This window comes from Tympanuchus pallidicinctus, unplaced genomic scaffold, assembly GCF_026119805.1.
Source record: "Tympanuchus pallidicinctus isolate F22 unplaced genomic scaffold, pur_lepc_1.0 scaffold28, whole genome shotgun sequence".
NCBI lineage: Eukaryota > Metazoa > Chordata > Aves > Galliformes > Phasianidae > Tympanuchus > Tympanuchus pallidicinctus.
This window is the reverse complement of record NW_026294745.1, coordinates 5,374,052-5,398,920: the sequence shown is the minus strand read 5'-3', so window position 1 is coordinate 5,398,920 and position 24,869 is coordinate 5,374,052. Positions and strand designations below refer to the sequence as shown.

Genomic DNA, 24,869 nt, shown 5'->3' with positions numbered 1-24,869 from the left:
ACAGCCAGTTTTATTAGAACTCCTCACATGCTGATTCCAGCATTTGAAATGTAAAAAGCCTCCCAAGTTAAAACAGCTCGGATAACTTAAAGTGAGGTGCTTGTGCACCTGCAATTGTTCTTACAGTATGTTTTACACAAAACTGGGAGCCTGCACAGGTGCTCTGTTTGAAAACCATATGGTGTGACCAGGGGCCAGTCCCAAAAGAACAGGCGAGGGAACAAACAGGAGTTTGCAAAAAAATAATCATAATAATCTAAGACAGGTCCAGTTGTTTTCTGTCCATGGCAGAGAAGAAATGCATATGCTGAGGCAGGTACGTGCACGCACATGCACTATTACAGCCAGAATATGATGCAAACCAAGGAACGCCTTCAGCTCCCTGCCAAGGTTGGTCACGCCATGCAGACAGGTGGATACAGCAGCCTCCTCAGAACCGGCCTTCTAACGCACGACTTTATTATCAGTCTGTGATCACGTTGCCACTTATAGGAAAATAAAGATATGATTTCCTTAGAAGTGCATCTCAACTTATCATCTGTATTCCCCGAACACTCCAGAAGGCTGCTGCAGGCTGGACGAGGCATTGTTTTGCAGATCCTTAATGGGGTTACGTTTCTAACAGCCTCTTCTTCTCATCCAAAGAGCAAAGGCTTAAAGAGTTTAAATTTGGCATAGCAAACTACTTGCATACACATTAAATAATTTATTTGCTACAATGTTGCAAGATACTGTTTTATTAGCTTAATTTGTCTTTGGCAGCACTGGAGACCGAGGTAACTACAGCTGAGTAGCTGGAGCCCATATGAAAAAAATGGGTTTTTTAAAGAGTATCTTGTTATTCTTGCACTTGCAAACTGCTTTTTATTTGTTTGTTTTTAAAAAGGCTTGCTGATTTGAAGCAAATGGAGCTTTAAAAAGCTAGCTGGCTGTTGGAAAATATTTTAGACCATTTCTCCACTTCAAAGAATGTTCACATCAGAGATTCTGCAAAGTCCACAGCATGCTAAATTGACACAAATCCCAGACAGAAATAGAGCTTATATTTAACCTAATAGCAAAATACAGCTATCTGAATTATTAATATTGTTCAAATTAAGATTTCACTTAGCTCTCTAGGTGTACAGTATTAAATCAAATAACCATCTTGTTAATTTGCAGCACACCCATGTAGCCAAGATCAAAATCAGGCAGGACAGGGAAACTCGGCGCCAGCGAAGGCAGAGTTATGACACGACTTCAAGGAGGAGGGCTTCACCCTCGGTCACTTCACGCTGCTTCAGTTTATTTGTCCTTCTTTCCTCCAGCTCTTTTTCCCTTCCTATCTCTTATGAAACACACTGACGAGTTCCCAGCCCTTGAACAGCATTTTCTCCAGCTATGCAGCAGAGAACCGCGATACAAATGAAATCTGTGTTGCGGGTTCCACAGAGCTGGGACCACTTTACACAGCTCTGTCACACGTTTACAAAAAGAAGGAGAAAAGACTACAATAAAGTGAGCCATCTTGTCCCCTGCAAGAGTGAAAAGGCTTTGAGAGTGAAAAATACCAAGCAGCTCATCGTAATCTTTAATGATGAATCTCTCATCCATTTATTTCGCTTCCTGCTCCCAAGCAGACCAGACCGAAACTCGACATCAGATCTACACGAAACGCTGTGCCTAATCTGCAAACCAGTTACCATGACTGCACATGCAAATTGGTCAGATAAAAGCCAGTCAGAGGAATAATTGGCTATTTGGAGGTACAAAATGACTAATCTATCACAGCCACCACATAAGTGTTTTTCCCTCCGCTTCATAATTGCACCACTTAATTCCCCAAGTCCAGCCTAATATTTGGGATGCGATGTGGAGCAGCGAATGCCCTACCGAAGCAGAAGCAGCCAGGCTCTGCTCAGAGCCCCACAGCCACAGAGCACGAGCACAGCCACTCTGCCTGCATCCTAACAGTGCTACAGAATATCAGCCCATTTTCCCAGTGGTTTCAAACACATCTTGGTCCAAAATGACAGATTCTCTGAAAAGTGCAGAAAGCCATCAGCTCTGAGAAGCCCAGCTCTTCCTACTGCTGTTTGTGCCACCACCTCCCCTTGGAAACACAGCTACCCCTCAAACAGAGCATCCTTCTCACTCGACTCTCAGCATCACATTGCCAATGATTTCCTTACAAACACTGACTTCTAAAAATCATAACTCTGCAGAACTTCAACGTTTTCTTGCCTACAAGAAGTTTGGCACAAACATTCTGAAGAACCGCAGCTCTCCAGGAACTCTGATCCAGCGTTCTCATTGCTCCAACCAGTTTCATTCCAGGTCCTTATGACTGAGGTGGGAGCAAAGCATTACTTATCTTTCCTTACTGTGAGACAACAGAGACAGAGGACAAATGATTCCCTTACTAGCAAGCACAAAGACTAGCCAGCTTCAGCTTTAACTCAGCTCCAGGCATTTCACTGCTAGAAGGACTCAATTTTTAATACTTTCTTTGTGCGATGTGAAATTAAATCAACTGAGGCAGACTTTTAGAAGAATAGAAGAATAATATGAAGAGAAACAATTCACACAACATAATCTGAGTCTTTAATAGAAACAGACAACTCTATTCATTGGTTCTGTAGAACAGAAAGAAATCTAACTCAGTTCCCTTATGGCATCAGGCTTACCTGTATGAACAGCAATGAGCCATCACACAGCCACGCTCTGCTATCAGGGTAACTCTGCTTGGGGCAGGGGGTCACAGGTCTAACACCAAAGCACGGTCTTGGCAGCTCTGATTACACATTACACGTGCAGCTATAACAGAGAACACGATTTCCCATCCTGCACAGAGTCTGCTTTAAGCACACAGGCAGCACTTGCATTCCTGATTGAGCAGTAAGCTATTGCCTGTCAACTAATAAACAGAAAGCGTGCTGTGGGCCTGCCTACCCGCCCAGGGCACCGCAGAGCAGGGCTGTACAGAGCCTCACACTCGGCTGCTGAGGCTTCAAGGATGCCATGCCAACAAGCTTTCTATTAAACACTTCAACAACGCAGCAAAGTTCAAGCCTTCAATGTTTTCCTTTCTAGGCACAGAGAAAACGGATCAGTTGCTAGCAGTGAATTGCTTCCCTATGCTTCAGGCATTCCCATCTGTATCTTCATTTATATCTAGACCATTTGTATTCAACACGCTAGTTTCACATTCTTGCTGCTCTCCTTAACAGAGGCAAAAAGGCAGCGGTGAGCCCACACCACCAAAACCTGAGACTGCCAAGGACAGCTCACAGCTCCCTGCACCCAAGCTCCAAGCACGTCCCACCAGTGAGCTGGGGCCCAGGCCAGCCATCCCCTGCATGTGGGCTGCAGCCCGGCCCAGCAGCTCTCTCCCACACCAGGTGCCTTCTGATCTCCTTTCCTTGGGCTTTCTGATGAATCTGTATGCGCCGCTGAAGATGAGATTTGGCATGTGTGCTCTGATTTAAAACCCCTCTGCCCACATGTGCTAATCCCCTGTGGCAACTCGCTATGCCACACATGACCTCCAGTGCCATGATTTGACAAGGTCAATGACTACTGTGCCACAGAGGTTACATGTGCTCACTGAAGTTTCCAGTGTGCACACAAGAGGGTTCCTCCCTTTCTGTTAATGCAATTAAATGCTTTTTATTTAGAAATTTGCACAATTCCTGTGCAATTTTCTCACCCTCCCCACACAACCAGCCTCCATTAAAACCATTTTCTGCAGCAGAGTCATCTTTTGGCTGGGCTCAAACACTGATCTTATCCTCCCAACACTTTCTTCAATCCCTCTGTGGGATTACAGCAAGGAAAAGTGACACTGATGAGGAGAGCTGCTTCTTCCCCCACTCTCTGGATTTAATATTCAGAATGCACTTCTTCATACAGCACAAGCACCAGAAACAAGCTGAGGAAGAAAGAAAGGAGAAGAAAAGAAGGCTAAAGAGAAAGAATTCTTGTGTAAACTGAGCTGTAAAAGCCATGTACAGACTGAACTAGTTTTAACCTTCTGCCATCAACAGGGTTAGAGACCTCTTTCACTTGAAGCACCTGGCAAAGCACAAACAAGAGACTCTTTCTCCCTACCATATTGAAATTAATCACTAAAAGCAAGGTGGAAGGAAACCAGGTTTTCAGAGCAATTGAATTGCTCTGAACTTTCTTTCTTCCTAGTAACCCACTCCCATTGGAGTGTCCCATCCCAACCCACATTTGGCCACCTCAACCCAACACCCACAGGCTGAACTGAGAGCAGCACAGAAAGCACCAGCGCAGCATCGTCACCATTCTACACTGCCCATCCCTGTCCGTGTCACCACCCAGGTGACCCAAACCGTGGGGTGAACCTGGCCACAGCCCCACTGCAGAGGCTCAACCCAAAACAGCAGAGTGGCTTCTTTCATCCTCTCCCCCTGTGCCAGCCTAAATACTGGTGCTGGCACACAGGAGGCAACAGGACCAGGCAGGGGAGGACCGTCCCCTGCAGCAAAGACAGACAGCAATGTCAGATCACAGCCACTGCTGTGCCTCTCTGCCACTGTGCAGTGGGAATTCCCAGGCAGCACGGACACCCAACAGGGCAGCTCTGCACAAGGCTACCTGCCAACAGCACGGGGACGGAGCCATGGAACAAAAGGGAAAATAAGGTCAAAGCAACAACAAAAAAGAAAACACAAAATGAGAAGCAGCCGAGATGAGAGAGATGACAGATACAGACGCAGACGTGAAAACCCCAACAGGCTGCTCGTTAGCGCTGAAGTCGAGCACATGGAAAATGAGAAGAATTTACTTCTTCCTCAGCCGGAATGTTTGCATAATTGTCACTTTCAATTTTACATAATTCCTTTTTCTGCACATTTGTTTCATGTCTAGGCCACCGTGCATGAAATAAATCCCTGTACTGGAGCACGGCCTGTCTGCACAACGCACAGCACCGAGGAGCTCGGGTTTCCCATTTATTCCCCTCTTATGTTCCAAGCAGGTGTGAACAATGCTTTATCGGCCCTAAAACAGAATCAGCCACACAGCTATCTGCCCAGCTGGGACATGTTTGCCTAGGCAGATTTTTCTCAAACCATAAAGCAAAGTGACTAATTACTTCAGCATTAGTCAGATGCCATTTTCCCCTTCACTCCAAAGGGCACAGTGAACCCGGGATAAGCGCTGCAGCAACAGGTAACAGCCTGAACTTGTAAGGTGTTTGCTTTTATTCAAAATCACATGCATCACTTTGGGTATAGGTTCAATTTTCTTTGCATTTAGTGCTGATGCCCTGGTGTCCTGTTATAAAAGCTGCATTACAAACCCAGATACAGAAATATCAACCCTAATTAGGTCTTTTAGAAACACATTTTTATAACAAAATCTACATCAAAAAGTGGGGGCAAAGGACAAACATTCAACATTAAGAGGAGCAGCACTAAGTAACCGGGCACTCCATCTCATTCTTTAATTAATGAGAGACAAACCATTTCCATGGCCATGATCTAAAGGGAATACAACACTGTCTTTATTCCGGCTAAATAAAACAGAAAACAATGATTAAACACTGTTAAACACAGATGATATTTGAAGTTCATTCAGCTTTAAAACTTGACAACACATTATCAGAAGAACTAGATAGTCTAAAAAAAAAAATATCTGTACATCACTGCACTTTACCTTACAATTCAGCTGTAACCCAAACTGGCCTGGAAGGTACCTGTATCCCCCAGAAGATATGGTTGTTGCTAGCTGGCAGCCACCTGGGAAGCATGAGCTATAAGACGTCAATTCGCTGATCAGGAAGATGTCCGACCATTTCTCTTCCCTTCACCAGCTCATGAACATGTTGCAAGACAGCTGCACTGGCTCTTTTCGACATGCCTCCATCACCAGGAAGACATAGCCAGCTGCATGCCCAGCCCAGGGGCAGTGCCAGCCAGGCTGCCATCAGCAGAGCAGCCTCACACCACAGCTGACCCTTCCCAGTCCCAAAATACAAGCAGAGATGCTCCAGTACAGCTGCTAAAACACACCACGCTATCTCTTCCCCCAGGCTTGTATTCTTATTGGCATGCTTTTTGTGTCTCGGTTTGTGCTGTAGGCACAGACTCATTATTCCTACAGTATTCAGCTGAGACCGAGTGAAGAATCACATTTTGCTTATGTTCTCAACCTCGCAAAGGTACTACTTTGAAAAACACCAGTGACTTCAGCTGCTAAACATTTATAAACAGGGAACGGGAATTTTAACATACACATGCACAGAGGGAGGGAGATGTAAAAGAACAAAAAGAATTCATGTATCGCTTGAGACAAAAATCTATTCCTCCATCTCAGCACTTGTTCCTTTTCTCCCAGGCAAGTGCACTGAAACAGTGAAAATTCACTTGCTGTAACGAGCAGAAAATCAGAATTACATAAAAATCAAAGTGCAAATAAAAAAAAAGACAATGCTGGAAAGGTACATTTGCTTGCAAGATGCGTTCCAGGAGAAGCTGCTCACTCACTAGCCCCGACACCAGAGCAACACAGTGCTCAAAACAAACAACTCCAAGGAAGCCCTTAGAGCCCACAGCACAGGGGAGGCAGCCGGAGGGCTGCAGCATGGAGCCCAGCACTTGCAGCCCTGCGCACAGAGGTGCCAGCCCTCAGCCCCCTCTCCCAGGTGGGAATCCACGCTCAGCCACGCCAGCACCATCGCTGCGCTCCTCTGGGCACTGCGTGGGTGAGGCTAAGAACCCTAAGATGTATTCTCTGAAAACAGCTGCTTTCCCTCCCCCTGCAACTTCAGAAATAATTCCTGGGAAGCATTCATGAAAACAAACTACCCATAGATGGTTAATCTGAGCTCATGATCTGGGAACTTACTTTACACATAGGCCCTTGTTGCACCGGATCACAACCTCTCCTTTGGAAATGGCACATTCTATACCTGCCAAAACACAGGCTCGTTTCTTAGAACTGAAGGTCTGGTGCTAACATAAGGCTTTAGAAAACCTCATCTCCAGCAGCTACTGAAAAGATCACCTTCCCCACAAACAGACCCAGTGACAAGGACCTCAGGGCCCTGCTTGTGCCCTCAGGGTCAGCACCCACCAGGGCAATGGTAATCAGGCTGGAGTGGGTTTATCAGCACGTTCGATGTAATCAGCAGCATTACCACACACCCATTATAATGAATGTACAGACATCTGTGCAGTGTGATGGACGAGCTGATAGCAGGCACGTTATAGAATCCATCTGCTTGGAAAACCATTGTCATTTTCAGCTAAAAATCACATTAGCAAACTTACATCACAACTTAGTGCTATTTAACTTCAGACTGGATTCCCAGAGCAAATGCTATTCTTTTTCCTGTAGAGAATCTTGCAAAATATTCAGTAATGCAACATTAATAGCAGCATGATTTTTTTCCCCTTTTTAATGCACCAAATGCTTTGGTGCTTCTGAGAAAAAAAGGAAGGAGATTTTTGCCTATGTTGCAAGAAAACCTCTCTTGAGATACGGGTCTGTTCTGCATCAGGAGAGTTCCCTCGTAACCACATGAGCGAGTGCTTCTGTGAGAAGCAAGTCTATAAATCCAGGGCACCGGTAAGGAAAAGCTGAAGGCTGGGAGAGCTTCGGCTCTTCAACTCCAGACCTGTGCTTCAGGGGTAACTGAAGCTCGGGAAAATCTAGCGCTGAGTTTCCACACACCAGGGGCTGAAGGTGAGCCAAGGGCTGCCCAGGGCAGGGGACAGCACAGCCACGGCTCTGAGCACCTCAGGGGCAGGACCTGCCCAAACTCCAACAGGAAGCCGTGGTCGAGTCAGAAAGAAAACCCCATTATCTCGCCTTCCGGTCCCCTCTGCTAACCGCCAGACCACAGAACACTTTTATTGTAGGATAACGTTACAACAAATAGCTATTTTCTGTTAGCAGAAAACCCACTCTGTAGTTTTACTTTTAACATTCATTTATACTCTGACTCCATAGGAATGCAAGCCAGTCCTGTGACGCAGCATAAACAACATCTCCCTTCCATGCCCCAGTTTTATTAAGTAATCCCCATAAAAGCAATTACCGAGCTTTGCACTGAAAAATAACCAGAAAAAAAAAAGACAGCAAATTCCGTGTATCTTCATTTGCATATGGATTCCCTCCCTCCCCCTGTCTAAGGTTTTTGCCATGAGGTCTTTTATGTCTCTTACAATAATCATATAATTATATGATTCCTAAAGTACATGCTGGCAACACTTCAGGGGATTTTAGTCATTACAGGTGACAAGACTTCTCCCTGTCTAATGCTCGCTCGAATTTCCTTCCACTCCATTCAGACGAGACGAAGAACTGAGCGACAGCCACCAGTCTCAGATGGGTTTTGGGGTCTCTTCCCTCTCCACAACGGACCCGGGCAGCCAGATAGAAATAAACTGCAATGAACTCCAACTGGAAAGAAGCATTTTTTCAATTAAGTGGCCCATCATTTTTCCCAGGCACTACGTCCAACTATTTTAATGGCTTTCATATTTTTTTCTTTAATTTTACAATCTGAAAGAAATGCCAAGGTTCCAAAGACCAAGAATGCTGCAATTCCATTTCTTCCATTGGTTGCAAGTTATTAACAAGCTGTCAAAACACCATAATCATTTTATATAAGTTTGGCTGATTCCATAAACATCTCCAAGCCGCACAGAACCCTGATTCCTGCTCCCCCTATGTGCAGCATGTACTGGGCTGGAAGGAATAAAGCGGCTGCACGTCCTCAGACAGCAGCACACAAGACATTTATGAGCCCAAAAACATCAACAGCAACAGTATATTTATTAGCTGATGCACTTGGCAACACTGTAAGGTCCAACAAGACATTGCTTGCCCTAAATTTTTTTTATTATTATTTATTTATTTTTAGCTCTTCAGTAGATAGAAGAGTTACCAGTGAGCAAACTACAGTCTCACTGTCCAACAGGAGGGGGTCAGGATGTGACCTGGGTGTCCAGCAGCGTGCCAGCCAGCAGCCTCAAACCCAAGCTGTGCTGCATGCTTCCTCCAGCCCAAGCACATCCTCTCCAAGCAGAGCCCAGACCAGGGAACTGGCTGCAGAGCAAATCAATCTACATCGAAGTGGGAAACAAGAAAGAAAACACAGAACAACTACAGGTGTTGTTACAGACCTAGAACGAACATCTGTTGTAAGGGAAAATAATACAATGATACTCAACAGCAAACACCACAAGCACTGCATTTGGATGATAGACAAAAGTGCAGCACAGAGACATTCACAAACGTGCACTTCTCATAGCACACCCAGAAGAAAGCACCAACACCATCCTGCTCCGTCAGCAGTTCCCCAGGCCCAGTGACAGAGCCCAAGAGCCCCTGCAATAGAGCATTTCACTTCCAACTGCCACATCCATGTGGCACAGCTATACATAGGCAGCACAAGATTAAAAAAGCTTTGCTCTGAGCACAAAGGAGAAAGAGGAACGGTGCCATAAGCCCATGTTTTGCAGCCAGCAGCGCAGGGAAATCATTTTGATCCCTTCAATCCCCTTATCCATGCCAACCACTGACCTTGCAGATGCAACTTTTGTTCAAGTTTAGTCTCTTTTTGGCTCGAAGCAAGACAGTGCTACAAAGGAAATGCTCTCTGTTCATCCTGGAGCACCAAGTGCTATACACAGAGCTGCCTCAATGCCAGCTTTCACCTGATATTTCTGAACTTTAGATCCAGAACAGCAAAGTTACAGACTGAGGCAGGCTGTCCTCATGGCAGGGCGCTCCCCATCCCTGGTGGCTCCAAAGTGCTCACCCCTCTCCTCTGTTTCACACCTATCGGGTCAATAACACAAAGATTGGCTCTCCTTTCAGCATCTCAACAGCATTCTTAAAATTTCATTAGCTTTGGAGGAGGCCAGTTTTCAAAGAGAGGGAACAGAGCTCGTAAAATTGCATTCAGAGCTTGCAAGGAACGTGACTGGAGCAAAGCTCCCATGGTGCTGGAACACAGCAAAGCCAGGAGATATTTAAATGGCAAGAGCCACTTCACCTACATAAAACTCTTTTATACCTTTACGGTGATAAACTGGAGGCATTAAAGTGCAGTGAATTGGAAATTGTTCTCACTTACAGCAGGATGTTCACATACAACTGATACTGAGGTGCAAGTCCTCCACACTGTATTTCAAAACTTTATTTTAAAAGAAAAAAAAAAATTAGTGCATGGGGCAGGATGGGCTGCTTTGAGATGCTGTTTGCTTCCAGAGCTTCCTGCAGTGCTGCAGGCACAGAGTGACCTGCAGACCTTCTTCACCCAGTTAGGATCCGTACAGGTGAAGGGAAGCAGCCTGCAGTGCCAGACAGCTCAGCTCTGCACAACCAGGAAACAAGAGAGCAGGAGGATATCAGAATGAAACCACCACCCCAAAGCTCACAGTCGCAGGAAGCAGTGCAAGCACCGTGGGTACCGCTGTGTGAGTGTGGCTCTGCAGCCCAGGCACTGCATCTCCATCACTCGGTGCATTTTTAAAGAGCTACAGTAGAGCGATCCATCAGCCAAGCAAGCAGGAATCTCAGAGAAACAGCGCAGCGCCCAGCTCACCCCATCCCTCCCAGCTCCCTTGCACTGTTATTTTCCCAGAAAGAAACATTGTAATACTCAGCCCCATTCTGGGAAATAATTGAGGCAAAACATAAAAAGTGCACGTCCTTGACATACTGGGAGGACAAAGAAGATCTCGCTTTCCATTAGACAAGCAGCCAAGCACACTGCTACACGCAAACACTAACTTGGGTCCAGTACCATCTACTATTTGGATTAAGTGGAACACTAGCTACACTAGGGCCCTTTTATCCAAAAATCCTGCCTGTGTAATATATAATACCCTGGTTTTTTACATGTTATTATTATTAAGGATAATGAGACACTGCAGCAAGCTCCATCCCACCTTTCACCCCAGCTTTCAGCCCACTGAAGAAAGGCTGAGCTTTGAAAGGCCTGAGCATCCCACAGCCCGGCCTGGGCTGAGCACACCACTTCCTCCCCATGACACTGCAGCTATGCTCAATGGCACTGCTGCTGCTGATGGCACGCTGGAGAGCTGGGCGAGCAGGCACTGGCCTTGGCAGGGCTGAGCTCACAGCTCCTGTGCAAGTGACCCCACACCAGGTGACAATGCCACCAGCTGACCCAACCTGCACGCTACCGTACCCAGCAAGGCTCACTAGTGGGGCAAAGCACTCCAACGAGAGCCAGACCCCCGCCCAGCACCGCATCACCTCGCAGCATGGTGCAGGCACCCAGACATCTCTGCTCAGGGCTAAGCAGGCACCCTGGCATCCCAGAGCCATCCTGTTTTAGAACCATAGAATGGGTTGAGTCAGAAGGGACCTCAAAGATCATCTCACTCCAGCCCCCAAGCTCTGTACTCAGGGCCTCTCACACCTTGATAGCGACAAAAACACACCAAGAGTACCTGCTTCAGACTGAAAACCAACAGCGATGAGAGCAATTGGCAATTAAGTAGAAGGAAAATAAACGCTTAAGCCTAGGAGCTTGTTTCAAACTTCAGGTTAGCCATGGAAAAGCTACACTGCAAAATACAGGGAGATCCAATGAACCAGAAGCTGCACAGCCAGGCCAGCAGCCCCAGCACAGACCGCTGGAGCAGGAAGCTGCAGTTACATGCACTGCTTTTCTTATCAGTGGGAGATCAGAGCACCAGCACACACAAGAGCAGCCTTATCAGAACAGCAGCTGAAGAACCCAAGGACGCTGTCTAGAACCTGCTGGCACCGCGTGGGTTCCCTGAACCCTGTGACACCAACGACAGAGCAGTCACTGGGGGGGAGTCACCATGCTCAGCCCCTGGAGTCAGGAGCCAGAGGGAACCAGCACCCCATGGTGGGCACAGGGTCAATGTCTGCTCCAGTCAGGGACCTGCTGCTGCCCAATGCCTGCCTGCACGTGGGTCCTCCAGGAGATGCTATAAATAGGTTAAACATTCCTTTAAAAAAAGAAATACGCACAGCTCTTACACACACACCCACCCAGAAAGTTAAAATTTCCACACAGTGTTCCAAAGCCTTGCTGGAATTTGTAAAATTGATAAACAAAAGCCAAAAGGAAAACACAACCCCTCATCTTTATGACTACTTTGGGAGAACAATTGCTCTCCAAGATCGCATTCATTAACATGCTGATGAAGTTCCCTTTTAGGGCTGTTTTTTGTACTTGAAAGGAACAGCGATGATCAGAGAGCCCTCAGCCACCACTCACTCATTTCACTTCTCTCACTCTGATTCACCAATCACCTCCACGAATAATGAGCAGCTTCATCTGAACATAACAAGCCATACTCTCTCCCCTCCGTCCCATTCATTTCGGGAGGTGCCCAAAAATCCCCCATCCATCTCCTGGGCTGCAGCTCGCTGTGATGACCAGCAATGGGCAAACCCAATGTCCTGGCTTTTAGCCCCAGCGCCGTGCCCAAGGGAGATGAGCACCCCTGCACATGTACCAGTGGGGCACAGCCTGAAAGGGAGTCACATTTATCACAGAAGGTTCAGGGGAAGGAAGTGAAAACAGAAGCCTCCTCTTCCTGGGCTCTGTCCATGGGCTCTGCTTGTTTTTCCTTCAAATAAATAAATGTCAAATCTGTCTTCACCTGATGGGGTTAAAGCCAGGGAGATGTAGGTCGAACCACAGGTGGGTATCACAGAAGCAAGGTGCGATATTTTCAGATGAAAACTGCCACACCGGTTAAATGAGATGCCCCAAATGCCTGGTATTCACACCAAAGAGCTACAAGAGGCTTCACAAAGCACTCATGCTAACTGCCCCCATCACCAGGTCAGTGCGCAGGAGCCACAGAGCACCCTGTGCTTACAGGAACACCACTGCTGAGGATTTTCTGAAGTGGGCAAGGGGAATTCACAGCATTTTGAGATAAAAACAAACAAAAAAAACCCTTACGTCTTCCCAACACTTCTGTCATAAAATTCTGCCTAAGCACTCAGATTTAATTTCCAGGGGGAAACCCAAAGCCGTGCTAGCACAGGTCACCTCCCCACCTAGGGACAAACACACCTAGAGGAAGAACGCAAAGAGGGACCGCAACACGCTATCACAGACACAACAAAGGTTCTGTTTAGGATTAGAAATCAAACAAAGCAGACTTTGGTACTCCAGTATGGCCCTCGATCCATGCACTCACTTATATCCTTTCTCCCTCTCCACCGACACGGAGGGTTTCAATTCTCACTTATTTTCAAAATCTCATCAGAGCAGATTTTAAGCACTCCAACAAAAAACACGTATATGAACACAGACTGAAAGGCTGATCTCCTCCAAACCAGAACAAAACCACCTGTTGCAGCCAAGCACACCACAGCCCCAGTGCCACAGCACAAAGTGACCCCGCAGCACCAGCCAATCACACGGGCACACGGTGCCGACCAGCAGCCGTGCCTCAACAACCCCCTTCACCTGCTGCTCTGCTGGGCAGCACCCATGGACAAGTTGAAATCCACACCACACTGAGCGGTTTCCTCTTTTTTGTGTGTCACTGCCATTTATGAATCAGACACGGACATCAGAGCGCTGGGAGCATCTCCTGGCCCCATACCTGCAGGAAACACTCCTCTAGAGGAACCCGCTTCCCTGAGGTGCTGGAGCATGCACGCACCCCTGCATGCAAGGGAATAATAGGAATCCATTTATTTCAGCTGCTAGCGTATAACATTTCACAGAGGACCGCTCAAAAAGATCTGTATATCATTTTACTGAAGGACAAAACAACACAGTGCTCCCACAGACAGCTGTCCACAAGGGTGAACAAAGTTTAAGGTCACCTCCCAGCCCCTTATCGAGGTTCCAGCCCCATCGATGCAATAACAGGGCGCATCCCATTGAAAAAGCACCGAGTTTTCCCTCCAGCTCTACAGGGACCACACTGCTCTCATCTGAATTCTATTTCCTGATAATGTGCTCATTGTGGGGGAAAATTTCTGCAAGATCAACGTTACTTTCTGCACTGACAGCTCGGTGGAGGCTGGGGGCTCTAATTGGACCTCTCTGCTGTTGGGGATTTGGCTAAGAGCACACCCATGAAAAAAAAAAATAATAATAATACAGTTTTGTGGCATGTTTTAGGCACACAAGCAGATCCCCAGTTTGTTATCAGCTATGTTAGACAAAATACTGGCCTTCCTGCCAGGACAACACCCCACAAGTGACAACGTGAAGGCCAACCACCAGCACAACACACACACCTGGTGCTGCTCAGGGACCGCTCAGCTCCACTCAGCACTGGGGCGAAGGGAGTGCGGGCCCCCCAGGATCTGCCCCCAACACTGGGGCTGAGGTTTCCCATGCAGGACAGCACAGAGGTGACACACAGATGGGATCCTGAACCGAAGCAGCACAGCTCCCACTGCAACGTTGGGATCGTCCAGCAGTCCGTGCAACACCCTTCATCAACACACAGCAGCAGGACACCTGCAGCACCCCAAGCTCTCCCTCATGTGTGTCAGAGGGAGCAGACGGAGACACGGGGTGCTCTTGAGATCCACATCCCAGGGCTCCCCAAGCACCCCAATGGATGCACACAAACAGAGCAAAAACCAAAAGCCAAAGCTGTAGTTTGTCAATGCCCCTCTGAAAACATTGGATTTCCTGCTCTGCTCGACTCAGCCCAGACAAGGCAGGCAGTATTTGCTCAGCAAATATTGTTTGTAATAAGTTAGACAAGCAATATTTTTTGCCAGCCTATTAACACCAGAAAAATATGTACAGTCAACAAGAGATGAAGAATTTGTTCAATTACTTCAAAAATGGGAATTACAGCCGAGGGATTATTATCCATTTAAACATCTCTTTTCCACAAAATGTCAAACGCTGGCCATTTGCTAACCATCTTGGGATCTAGTCACATTTTGGCACGGGGCAAACACAAACTCTGAGAGCTGGGGGGGCCCCGCGCCATGGGACCACCCCAGCACTGCCGCAGCCCTCCTGTCCTGAGAGAGGGCAAGCAGGGGGCACCGCCTGCAGCAAGCTGCCCCCCCCAGCAAACATGGGGATTAACACACGTAAACGGGCACTGACAACGTTCAGCATTCTGAAAGCACAATGCTTTTTTTTTTTTTTCCCCCTCCAAAATTTTATTATTATTTTTTTTCCTCCCACCCCCTCCTACAGATGAAGGGAAGAAACACTCCTTCCCACCTCCCCCTCCCCCCCACACCGCCCTTTCGGCTCTTACCTCCAGCGCTTCCAGCGTGTTGAAGCTGGCTATGGCAAAGCCATCGATCAGGTCCTCTTCCTGGGAGCTGGACTCGCGGCGGCGGCGGCGCGGGGGCCGCGCGGTGCGGGCGGCGGGCGGGGGGCCGCGCGGGGCCGTGCAGTTCTGGCCGCCGTTCTCCTTGCCGGGGCTCGGCTCCTTCTCGGAGCCCGACGAGGGGCTCTGGTTGCGGGGGTCGCGGGCCGCCGCCTCCCGCCGCCGCACGCGGTCCCGCTGCGACCTCGACCTCCGGCTCTGCCGGATTTTCCCATCCATTTCCGAAGAGGAGGCAAAGCAAAAATAAAATAATAAAAATATATATTTAAAAAAAAAAAAAAAAGGAAAAATAAAAGATGAGAAGGCCGGGCGCGGGGAGGTGGGGGTGGGGGGTGCGGGGGGGGGGGTTAAAAGTGGCCCCCCTCCAACTCTCCGCTTCCCCTCTCCAAACCCCGCAGCCCTTTAAAAACAATAATAATAATAATAATTTAAGAAAAAAAATTAAAAAAAAAATCAACACCACCAACAACAAAAATCCTGCTGTTCAGCGCCTCGGATCCAGGGCGATGGTAATCCACAGAGCAAGGCTGGGTGGCGGCGGGGCGAGCGGCACACACACACCAAAAATATTAAATCCACGGAATGACCTTGACAAATTTCCACCCCCCTGCCTCCCCCCACCCCCCCAAAAAAAAGCAGAGACGGGAAGAGGAGGGGAGAACAGAGAGGAGGGGGGGGTCTATCTGGATCAGGACGAGGACAGCTCGGCTTCACTCGGCGCGGAAGAGAGAGGCAGATCCAGGAGGCTCCGACCCGGCTCGGGATAATCCAGGCGCGGCGCCCCCTCCCCGGGGGCAGCGCCGCTCCGGGGCCCCGCTCCGCGGCCGGGGGCCCGCCGCCCAACTTTCTTGCCGCGGAGCGAGCGAGACAATCCCTGGGCAGCCCCCGCCGCCGCCCGCCGCCGCCGCCGCCGCCCGCCGCCGCCGCCGACCCCTCCTCGCCGGGCGCCGCCGGCGGCTCGCAGCCCCCTCCGGCGCGGCGCGGCGCCCCCTCCGCCGCCGCCCGCTGCCGGATGCCGCTCGCCCGCCCGCCCCAGCCCGGCCGCCCGCGGCGCGGCGCAGCCCCGGCCCCCAGAAGCCGCTCAGTCGGCGCTGCCCGGATGCCGCCCCATTCTCCCCGAGCTGGGACGCGGCGCTAGCACCGCCCGGCCGGCCGCGCATGAGCAGGGCTGCCAGCTGCGCGTCATTCCCCGGCGCAGGCCCGGCCGTGCCCCCGGCCCCCCCTCTTCCTCCTCCTCCTCCTCCTCCTCCTCCTTCCCGCCCAGCCGGCGGCGCGCGGCCGCCTCCCACCACCCCCCCGCGCTCGCCTCAGCGGGGGGACCCGCTGGCCGCCCTCACCCCCACCGCCCGGAAAAGTTTCCCCCCGGCCGAGCTCCTCCCTTAGCGGGGGGGGCTGCCTGCCGCCCGCCCTCCTGCCTCTGGCCCGGGAAATGGAGGGTGGCGACGGTGGGGAAGCGGTCTGGAGCAGGGGGAGAGCTGAGGGATGGGGTCGGGAAAAAGGGATCCGTTGGGAGTTGAAGTGATGAACCGAGGGCTGAAGAAGGAGTTGGGAGCGAAGGGAAGAACTGAGGGACCGGGGATGAGCAGGGGACAGGGACGAGCTGGGGGTTATGCAGTCACAGGGCCGTAGGGCTCGGAAGGGACCTCTGAGTCCAACTCTGTCCTTCAGCAGGGTCCTGCGGTGGGAGAGGAATGAGGGATGAGCTGGGAGCAACGCTCAGGGAATAGCTGGGGGTTCTGTGAGGAGCTGAGCTAGGAGTGACGTGATGAGGGGTGAACTGACTTGCACGGAGGGTGAGATAGGAGTTATGCGGTGAACAGAGGTGAGGAGCAGGCTGAGGGGTGATTGGGGGACAGGGACAGGCTGAGATCTGCGGAGTGAGGGCAGAGGGGCAGGCTGTGCGACAGGCTGGTGACACTGAGCTGCAGGTGGCATCTGGAGCAGCGCAGGGAGCAGAGGATGGAGGCCAGAGTCATGGAGGAGATCCTACCCCTTAAAGCCCTGCTCTGCACCCATCCATCTCACCAAGGCCTCATCAGACCTCTGCCACACAGGATGACGCCCCGCTTCGCTCCATGCTCCCTGCTCTTACAGCTTCTCCCCTGGGTCTCCTCTAGGCCTGGCTCCAGGCAGGGTCCCTGTGCCTACCTGGGAGGGCCCAGCCTGGGAGAGGTGCATGGACACTGCAGAGCACCAGCTGCACTGTGTGTCACAACAGCAGCACGACCTAATCCTCCCGTTATCGTTTTTTATTGCATACAGTTAGATATTGCCACATGTTAGCATCACTCCTGGGTCCTCCTTTCCTTGGCTGGCTCTGTTCTACTGCCTTGGCTTCGTTCCTCACCTGCTCTAGCTTCCCCCTTCCCTGGGGGGTAACCTCAAGTTCTGTGTGCGAGAGGAGTAGAAGCTACATAAATAAGCAGATAAATATCTATGAAGGAGATTCAGGGTTAGTGGGAGCTGTGGAAGTGAGGGAAGCCAAAAAAGGCCCTTGCCACCTGTTCAGTCACCGCCAGGGACGATGGCTTCCTTGAAGCAGTGGCCTGCCCAGGAGAGGCAGGCTGGTGGCTGGGTTCTAGCCTGTCAAAGGCTCTGTGTATGCAGTGCCTGCCTTTCCTTGCTTTCATCACATTCCTCATCCAGTTGTAGTAATGGAGCAGCTGAAAATTAGCCTCATTCCACCTGGCCCTGACAGGCCCTTTTTGGAGGATTTCTGGTGTCTGGCAACAGCTTTGCCCTGCCTTACTTAAACAAGAGCTAAAATAAATATCACCCTCTTAAAAAGTAGCACAGAAACGTCATTTGAATTTAAGCAATTCAAAACCAAAGGTAGAAATCCCATGTGTGGTACAGAGCCTCTTAATGCAAATAGTCATTCATGCATTGCATGCCTCAATCACACTTGTACTGGTGTCATTTATGTCCTAATAAAATCCTATAATCTTTTGCACATCAGTTAATGAAGGGAGATGTCTAAGTCTAACCACTTGCTTTGATATTTACAGGCTCGTGGGGTCACAGTTACCTGCCTTGTGTTTGGCTGGGCTGTGAGATTTCCAGTGGAGCATTTTCTCTCCTCCTGTCTCTTTAAGGACAGTACTGTAATATTTCAGATACATAGTATTTTAAAGATATAACCAAGTTCTGCAAGATGGTTGTTAATGAAAGCTTAGATACACCCAGTTAAACAATGGATTGATCTTACCAACTGTATTTGCTTTACCAATATTTTAAGTCACTTTCTAGAAAAGAGCATTTATACTGATTTCAATAAGCTTTTTTCTTACATTTGTGAGCATCTCTTAACTCACAAGATAATTTCTGTATTGTTCACAAGTTAATTATAATGGTAACCCCTTAACAAAGAGAAAAGGTGGAATTTATAACAGGTCCTCTGGGTAGCACTCCCTTCAATCCTATCGTGCTTTAGTCCTCCATCGTTAACATGCATTTCTAGTTCTCTTTTCTTTTTTCATTCACTTCCAAATTTTCTGACCAACGAGGACAACGGAAATTGCCTGTAAAGTTCCTTTATTTCCTGTCGGCAGGGTCATCAAGATTCTCACCATGCTTATGTGCTTACATACAACTGCTTAGTGTCACTCTGCATGCAAACTGAAGGTGTCTTCCTGGGAAAATGGTGAAGATATACATATATTTGATCAATTAAATGCACAGTTTCAGCAGTGGGAGGTAAAAAACAATGAACACATCTATTGCACTGTGGTTATCAATATTTATCTGTGGGAAACCCTAAGCTTGTATATATGTATATTTTCCTTGAAAAACACAGCAGAAGGGTCACCCAAAGGAATTAACAAAATCAAACAGTCCAAATCTGAAAGGATGCTTCTGTTTGAAACAGCATCTCTGAATCAATCGTGCCTTTCCTTCTACCAAGGCAATTTCACGTTTTCAATAGAAGGCAGACCTACAGTGATTTTTCCCCCCTAGCATCAAATGGCTTTCCACACAATGATATTCATCATGTTATAACTCTAGGTGAATGATAATGGATCAGAGGGAATGAAAACAGATGGATGTTAAAACAGACAATTCTCTGCCATGAACCTGGGAGCCCTTCGCTGCTGCCGAGTCCTCTCATTCAGTTCATAATTGTATTAGACATTCCAACAATAGAGGGGCCTTCTTCATTAATCCTGAATTTACTGAAAAGAAGCTCTGCAGACTATAGTCAACACCAGGCAAAATTTACCAGAGGCTCAAAGAGATAAAACTCAGCTAAATATAAACTAGCACAGAAAATTCCAAAAGCAGGGAGAGAGATGGGTCAGTGAGACAAGGAAGGAGGAGAGCCTCTCAGCAGCACCATTGAAGACAGCAGGCATCCCATTACTGTCGTAACAGAGCTGCAGCTTCGATGATACCAGGGACCTTTTTAGAAGGGCTCTACATTGCTGGTTTACAGAGAGAGCCAAACTTATCAATATTGCTCCTGCACTTGATCTGATTTTTCCCTTTCAGCCACCAGCCCACAGATAGCTGCAGAAGCCGATGCATGCCAATCCCTGCCATGTGATGGGGCGCAACCTTTTTGTAACCCTGGTCTGCATCAGATGACTGGGGCTAAGCAATACAGATCAAGTCTCTTACCAGCTGTCCTGTGAGTCAGACCTTGATTACAATATTGACATTAACATTTTAATCTCATGCATGCTGCTGCAGATTTCAATGACCAACTTGCTTTGTCTTTGCTTTCTGAGGATAAGAAATCAGACCCTTGTTTGTAGCTGGAGTGAGTACAGCACCCGGAGAGCAGCTTCCCCAGCAGTAAGTGCGGCGTTGCTCTGCCATGCGCTGCCCCTGAACGTTAACCTTGCTGGCACAAAACACCTCACTAGAACAGGACTTTGTTCTCAATTACTCTGTTCCTGTATCTGGGGCAGGACTGGGAGTTATGAAGAGAAGAGGAAGGCGGTGCTTTTGTAGCACATTCTCTGTAGCCCAAGGCTATGTGAAAATCAAGCCCATCCCAGTCCTGCTATCATTTTCTGGTTCCCAGGGACTTTACTCAGAGCAGCATAAGCCAGAGCCTTTTCCCTCATCTGGGCCTTGACTTTATTGTCAGTGCCTTGTGCTGTCAGAGCTAGGTGAAGAAACTTCAATGCAAATGGGAATCAGGCCCCAGACCTGCATCGTCCCCATCACCCTGAACATACCCCATCATCTGCTGCCAGCAGCGCAGGTTCCTTCTGCGGAGCCTTGCTCTGTTAAAAACTGTAAGGTGGAAGGACAACCAAAAGGTCAGAATAAATAAACTGAATACAAAATTGCTTAAGGCAATAAAGGGAGACCAGGGCATTTCTTTACAGTTCTGACATGAGACAGAGCATACTTCAAGATGTTAAATAAACTGGATATTGTGTCACCAGGCTTTGCTGTTTTACGTTGTTTCTCCCTCTTCTATTCCAGTACTTTGCCAAAATGATCAGACCTTAACTGCTTGTTATCCCTTCCGCAAACATGGGCTGCCTTTATCACTTGCTTCATCGTGGTCATTTGCAGTGAAAATACATAATCACTGTCAGAGTACAAAGAATCATTACGAATAATTAGTTACTTCCAATATGGCAAGTCAGTCTCATAAATCTTGAATATTTGGCTTTGGTTTTGGAAAGAGAATCCTTAATGGCTACACTTGTGAGACTCTGTTAATTGATATAAAATTGTGCTCAAAATTAAATTTGTTTTAACAGACCTAAATCACCCCAATAAATCAGCTCCAGCCTATCTGCTTTAAAGGTTCAAGTACACTTTTTTGCCTTAGGGATAAAGCGTGCACTTGCAATCAATGTGTGCACGACTGGGTCTGACCCTCCCCTGGTCTGCTAAGCATTTCCATATGCTGACACCGTATGAATTTGCTGGCCTGGAAGCACAAAGGGGGAAGTGTGCGGTGCAATCCCTCCCAGCCCAGCTGCTGCAGCTCTGGTGCTCTCATCCTTCTGCCTGCTGGTGTGGGCCCCGTACAGGTGGGCTCTAGCCAGCCTCTGTTTCCCAGCAGCCAGCACAGTAGGGAGGAACAGTCTACCTCTGGCTGTCCAGATAGGTAAAGGATGTGAAGGACATTGTAAATGTAGAGGGAAAAAAGAAAAAGTGTAAGTCTTTTTATAATCAGATATTCATATTTTGTGTGCTTGTGGGTTGCAGTAGTGTGAATGGTGGCTTGTATAATGCTCTTCTCCAAGGAAGCCTTTTTCATCTTCTGTCACGGATAAGAGAAGGCAATAATAAAGGCAGCTTAATTTTGTCCGACCATATACACTCTGCTTAGCTCCTGAAATGGTTTTAGGAAGAACTTATTGTTTAAATCATTATTTTAGGCTGCAGAAGTACAGAGAAGCAGCATTCCTCTCGCAACTTCCATAGGAGCAGCCCGCTTCTCACCTACCCATGGTGCTCTCAGATCCTGCGGGGTAAAGCTCTGCTGGAAGAGCTCTGCGTTTGCATCCTGTCTGCTCCCACTGTCTGTTATCTTCCATCTATAACTTTTTTTTTTTCTCTTCCAGAGATTCTTTCCTGCCTACTTCATCTCAGTAAAGCTTTCCCCACCCTTCTGCCAAGGCTGCTGGCTGTATGTTTGCCTGTCTGCTCTCCCCCAGTTGGGGCTGCAGAACTCGTTCCGTGTGGGCAGGCCTTGACTCCTGCCTGCAGCCCTGTGAAGTCTGCTGCTCTCAGCCCGGGGATTTGCATATGCATGGCTCAGATTTCAGGAGGCTATGAGCATTGCAGGGAATGCACTGCTTCTTGCTTCAGTTCTGCAAAGTCTGGGGAAAAAAAAAAACAAACAAACATGCAGCATGATGTGCAGTAGCTAAATGCTGTGTTTTGCTTGACTAGGTATGCCTAGATCCTGTTGGGCTCAGTGATCTATTTAATGATTCTTTTACTTCCTTTCAGAACGCTGCCAGTGTATAGCCATCTTCTTCAGCATGTAATGTGTAGATGTACTTACTGGTGAATAAAAGCTAAAATCAGCTCTGCTCAGTGCAGCCATCGCTGCTGCTGTTGGGAACCCGCAGACAGAAGCCGCCTCTCTTTGCAAGTGCACTGTAAGTTGTGCTCTTTCTATCATTTAAAATATCATTCCTTAAAAATATCGTTTCTTTTCAATCTCCCCGTTTACAATATTGATAGTGTAATTTAAAACTTCCCCTTAAAAATAAACAACCCAAATACCAACCCTGGGAAGCCTAAAAATTAAGGCTTTAAACACATTTTTGTGTTCTAAGCCCAAAAACCAGGGGGAAGCTGGCTAAAACCATCCTGGAGAGGGTATATCTGGTGATCCAAGTCCCAGAGATCTCCTAAAAGAGGCTGGCATGGAGCACAAATGTAACTCAACACGTGGTCAGCCGCTAATGATAAACAGGTGCTAAAACATTTCTGTGGTGTTCCCTTCGTTCACGTTTTGTCTCTTTGAAGCAACCATCAGGAAGATGTGTCATCTTAATTACAGTATTTGGGAGCAGGGAGTTCACTGGCAGCTGGGTAACTTGCTAGTAGGGGCTGTTCTTTGCCAGGGATTGGGCTCGCCATGTAGCAGCAGCAGGATAAAACCCAAAGTAGACTGTCAAAATCATGATGATACATAATTTATATTGGGTCAAGTTACCCTTCACAGAAAGTAGGTGAGCTGTGCAAGTGTTAAGCAGGGCTTCACCCTGGCTATTGTCAATAGCTATAATGGGGAATTTATTCCCAGGATGGACAAGGCTTAACAAATTGCCCTGGTTATATGTTCTGGTGTCTTTAGGAGCTCAGACTGACTTTGCAAGAGCTGAATCAGAAATGGATTCAAAGATATCTAGGAGAATATAATAGTTTAAATGTTAGATTAGCTGCCTGGAATCATTTTAAAAAGAGAGGTAGATTTGGAAGCTAAATAACAGAAGATTCAAATGGGTCACCATTAGGCTGAATGTGTCATAAGTACTGAATTATTCTTAACACAGAGGGCTATTTTTTGCATGTGCCTCATGCTATTGCTAATCTGTTGTTCTTCATCTGATTCACTGATTTAATTTCACTTCTGTGAGGGAAGGAAAGGGCCTCGATTTGAGAATACGGATGGCCTTTGGAAGAGGGGTGTACTGCACTGCAGAGAGCATTTTACAAGAAGGTAGCCTGCCACAATCCTGTGCCATAGGCCTTCCTTTGGAAGCACATATTTCTCCCCTATAAGTCTCTGGAACTGTTTTATACCACACATGTTTCAAGAGAATTAAATCAATAACAATCTGTACCTTTCTAACCTGAAATGCAAGCTCTGCACGGCAGGAGATCAAGCTATGCAATTAACTGTTGTCCTTTCAAAGGAATTCTGACAGATATTTATAGTTTACTGTATTCCATTTCTCTGCCGTTGGAATATAACAGTACAACTGAATGCAGCTGACTGGAACTATGAAATAATTATAGCAATAACTATTCCCTTCTCTTCTGGGGAAATCTTATAAAGTGCTGAATGTGGGAACTGCTGATGCTCTCGCACCTCAGAACTCAGCCCTTGCCTTTGGTTTATCAGGCATCTTTATGGCATCCAGGAGAGTTTTTTCAGTTACCTACCGCTTTTTCTAATGTCATATTCTAAATCTCACATTCAGCTGGAAGTTGCATGGAGCAGCTCTGGACAAATGAACACGTTTTTAAGAGCTTTCTAAAATTGGGCACGGTCAATGCACGAAGAGAAAGACCGCTCTGTAGTGAAATAAGTCATATCTTTGTGTGGGAGTTCAGAACAGCGTATTAAGAAGAAACTGTGCAATATCACCAAAAGTGAATAGATTGGCATTTGACTGCCAGGCACTTTGCAAATTTCAATACAGTGGCACTTATTTTATACCCTGAGCTGTCACTGTAACTTATGTGCTCACTCTGGTGACTTAGTAGCATAATGACAGGCCATTGTTACTAAGCTAATTAATTTTAAGCAATCTTTCCTAACAGTGTGCTTGAGAGTGACATTCATTTGCTGCAGACTTGAGACGCTGGAGCTTCAGGAAAATAGTAATGCTGAATCTTACAGCTGTCTCTCCTGCTGGCTCAGTGCGAGTGTCTTATCAGAGGACATGTGCTGCGTTGGGCACTTCAGATCTGAAGCTTGATTCACCTTCTGCCAATTGCAGTATCCTCAGCTGCTTTGCTTTGGGGCCGTGCAGCACAGAGGCACATGACAAGTTGCAGCCCTCTGGCAGTTCTGCTGCAGGACCTGTTCCCCTCAGGTGTGGTGAGGTTCTGCAGAAGGCTCATGGAATCACAGTGCTGAAGGGATAGAAATGTCCAGATGCCCCAAACCTCTGCCCACATGGATGGGGCATGAAGTTGAATCCTTCTTCCAACGAGAGGGAGAACAGGGAAATTATTCTCGCTTCATTCTCACAGGTGGCATGGACACCTCATAAGCTACTAAGTGTGGCTGTTGAGTAATCCTGTGTTGTGTGACCAGCCAGTAGTGATGGCACCGAGTCACCCCACTGCCAGCCCTGCTTTGCCCCCTGCCCCAGCTGCTATTGAGATCAGGTGGGGGGGCAGTGCTGC

General features: G+C 47.9%; 1 protein-coding gene across 24 annotated transcripts in view; it reads right to left on the bottom strand.

Moving 5' to 3' along the window:
• The window catches only part of FBRSL1 (fibrosin like 1), a 418,694-nt gene extending 403,068 nt beyond the window's left edge, over positions 1-15,626 (bottom strand). For 11 of the 24 annotated variants that reach the window (XM_052691234.1, XM_052691246.1, XM_052691224.1 and 8 more), the window contains exon 1: positions 15,231-15,624. In XM_052691234.1, coding sequence (XP_052547194.1) covers positions 15,231-15,524 — 294 coding nt within the window. In that variant the 5' untranslated portion in view covers positions 15,525-15,624. Of the gene's footprint in view, positions 1-15,230 lie in introns of all 24 variants that reach the window. The other 13 variants (XM_052691235.1, XM_052691237.1, XM_052691240.1 and 10 more) reach the window with 4 other exon arrangements.
• Positions 15,627-24,869: the final 9,243 nt, after the last annotated feature.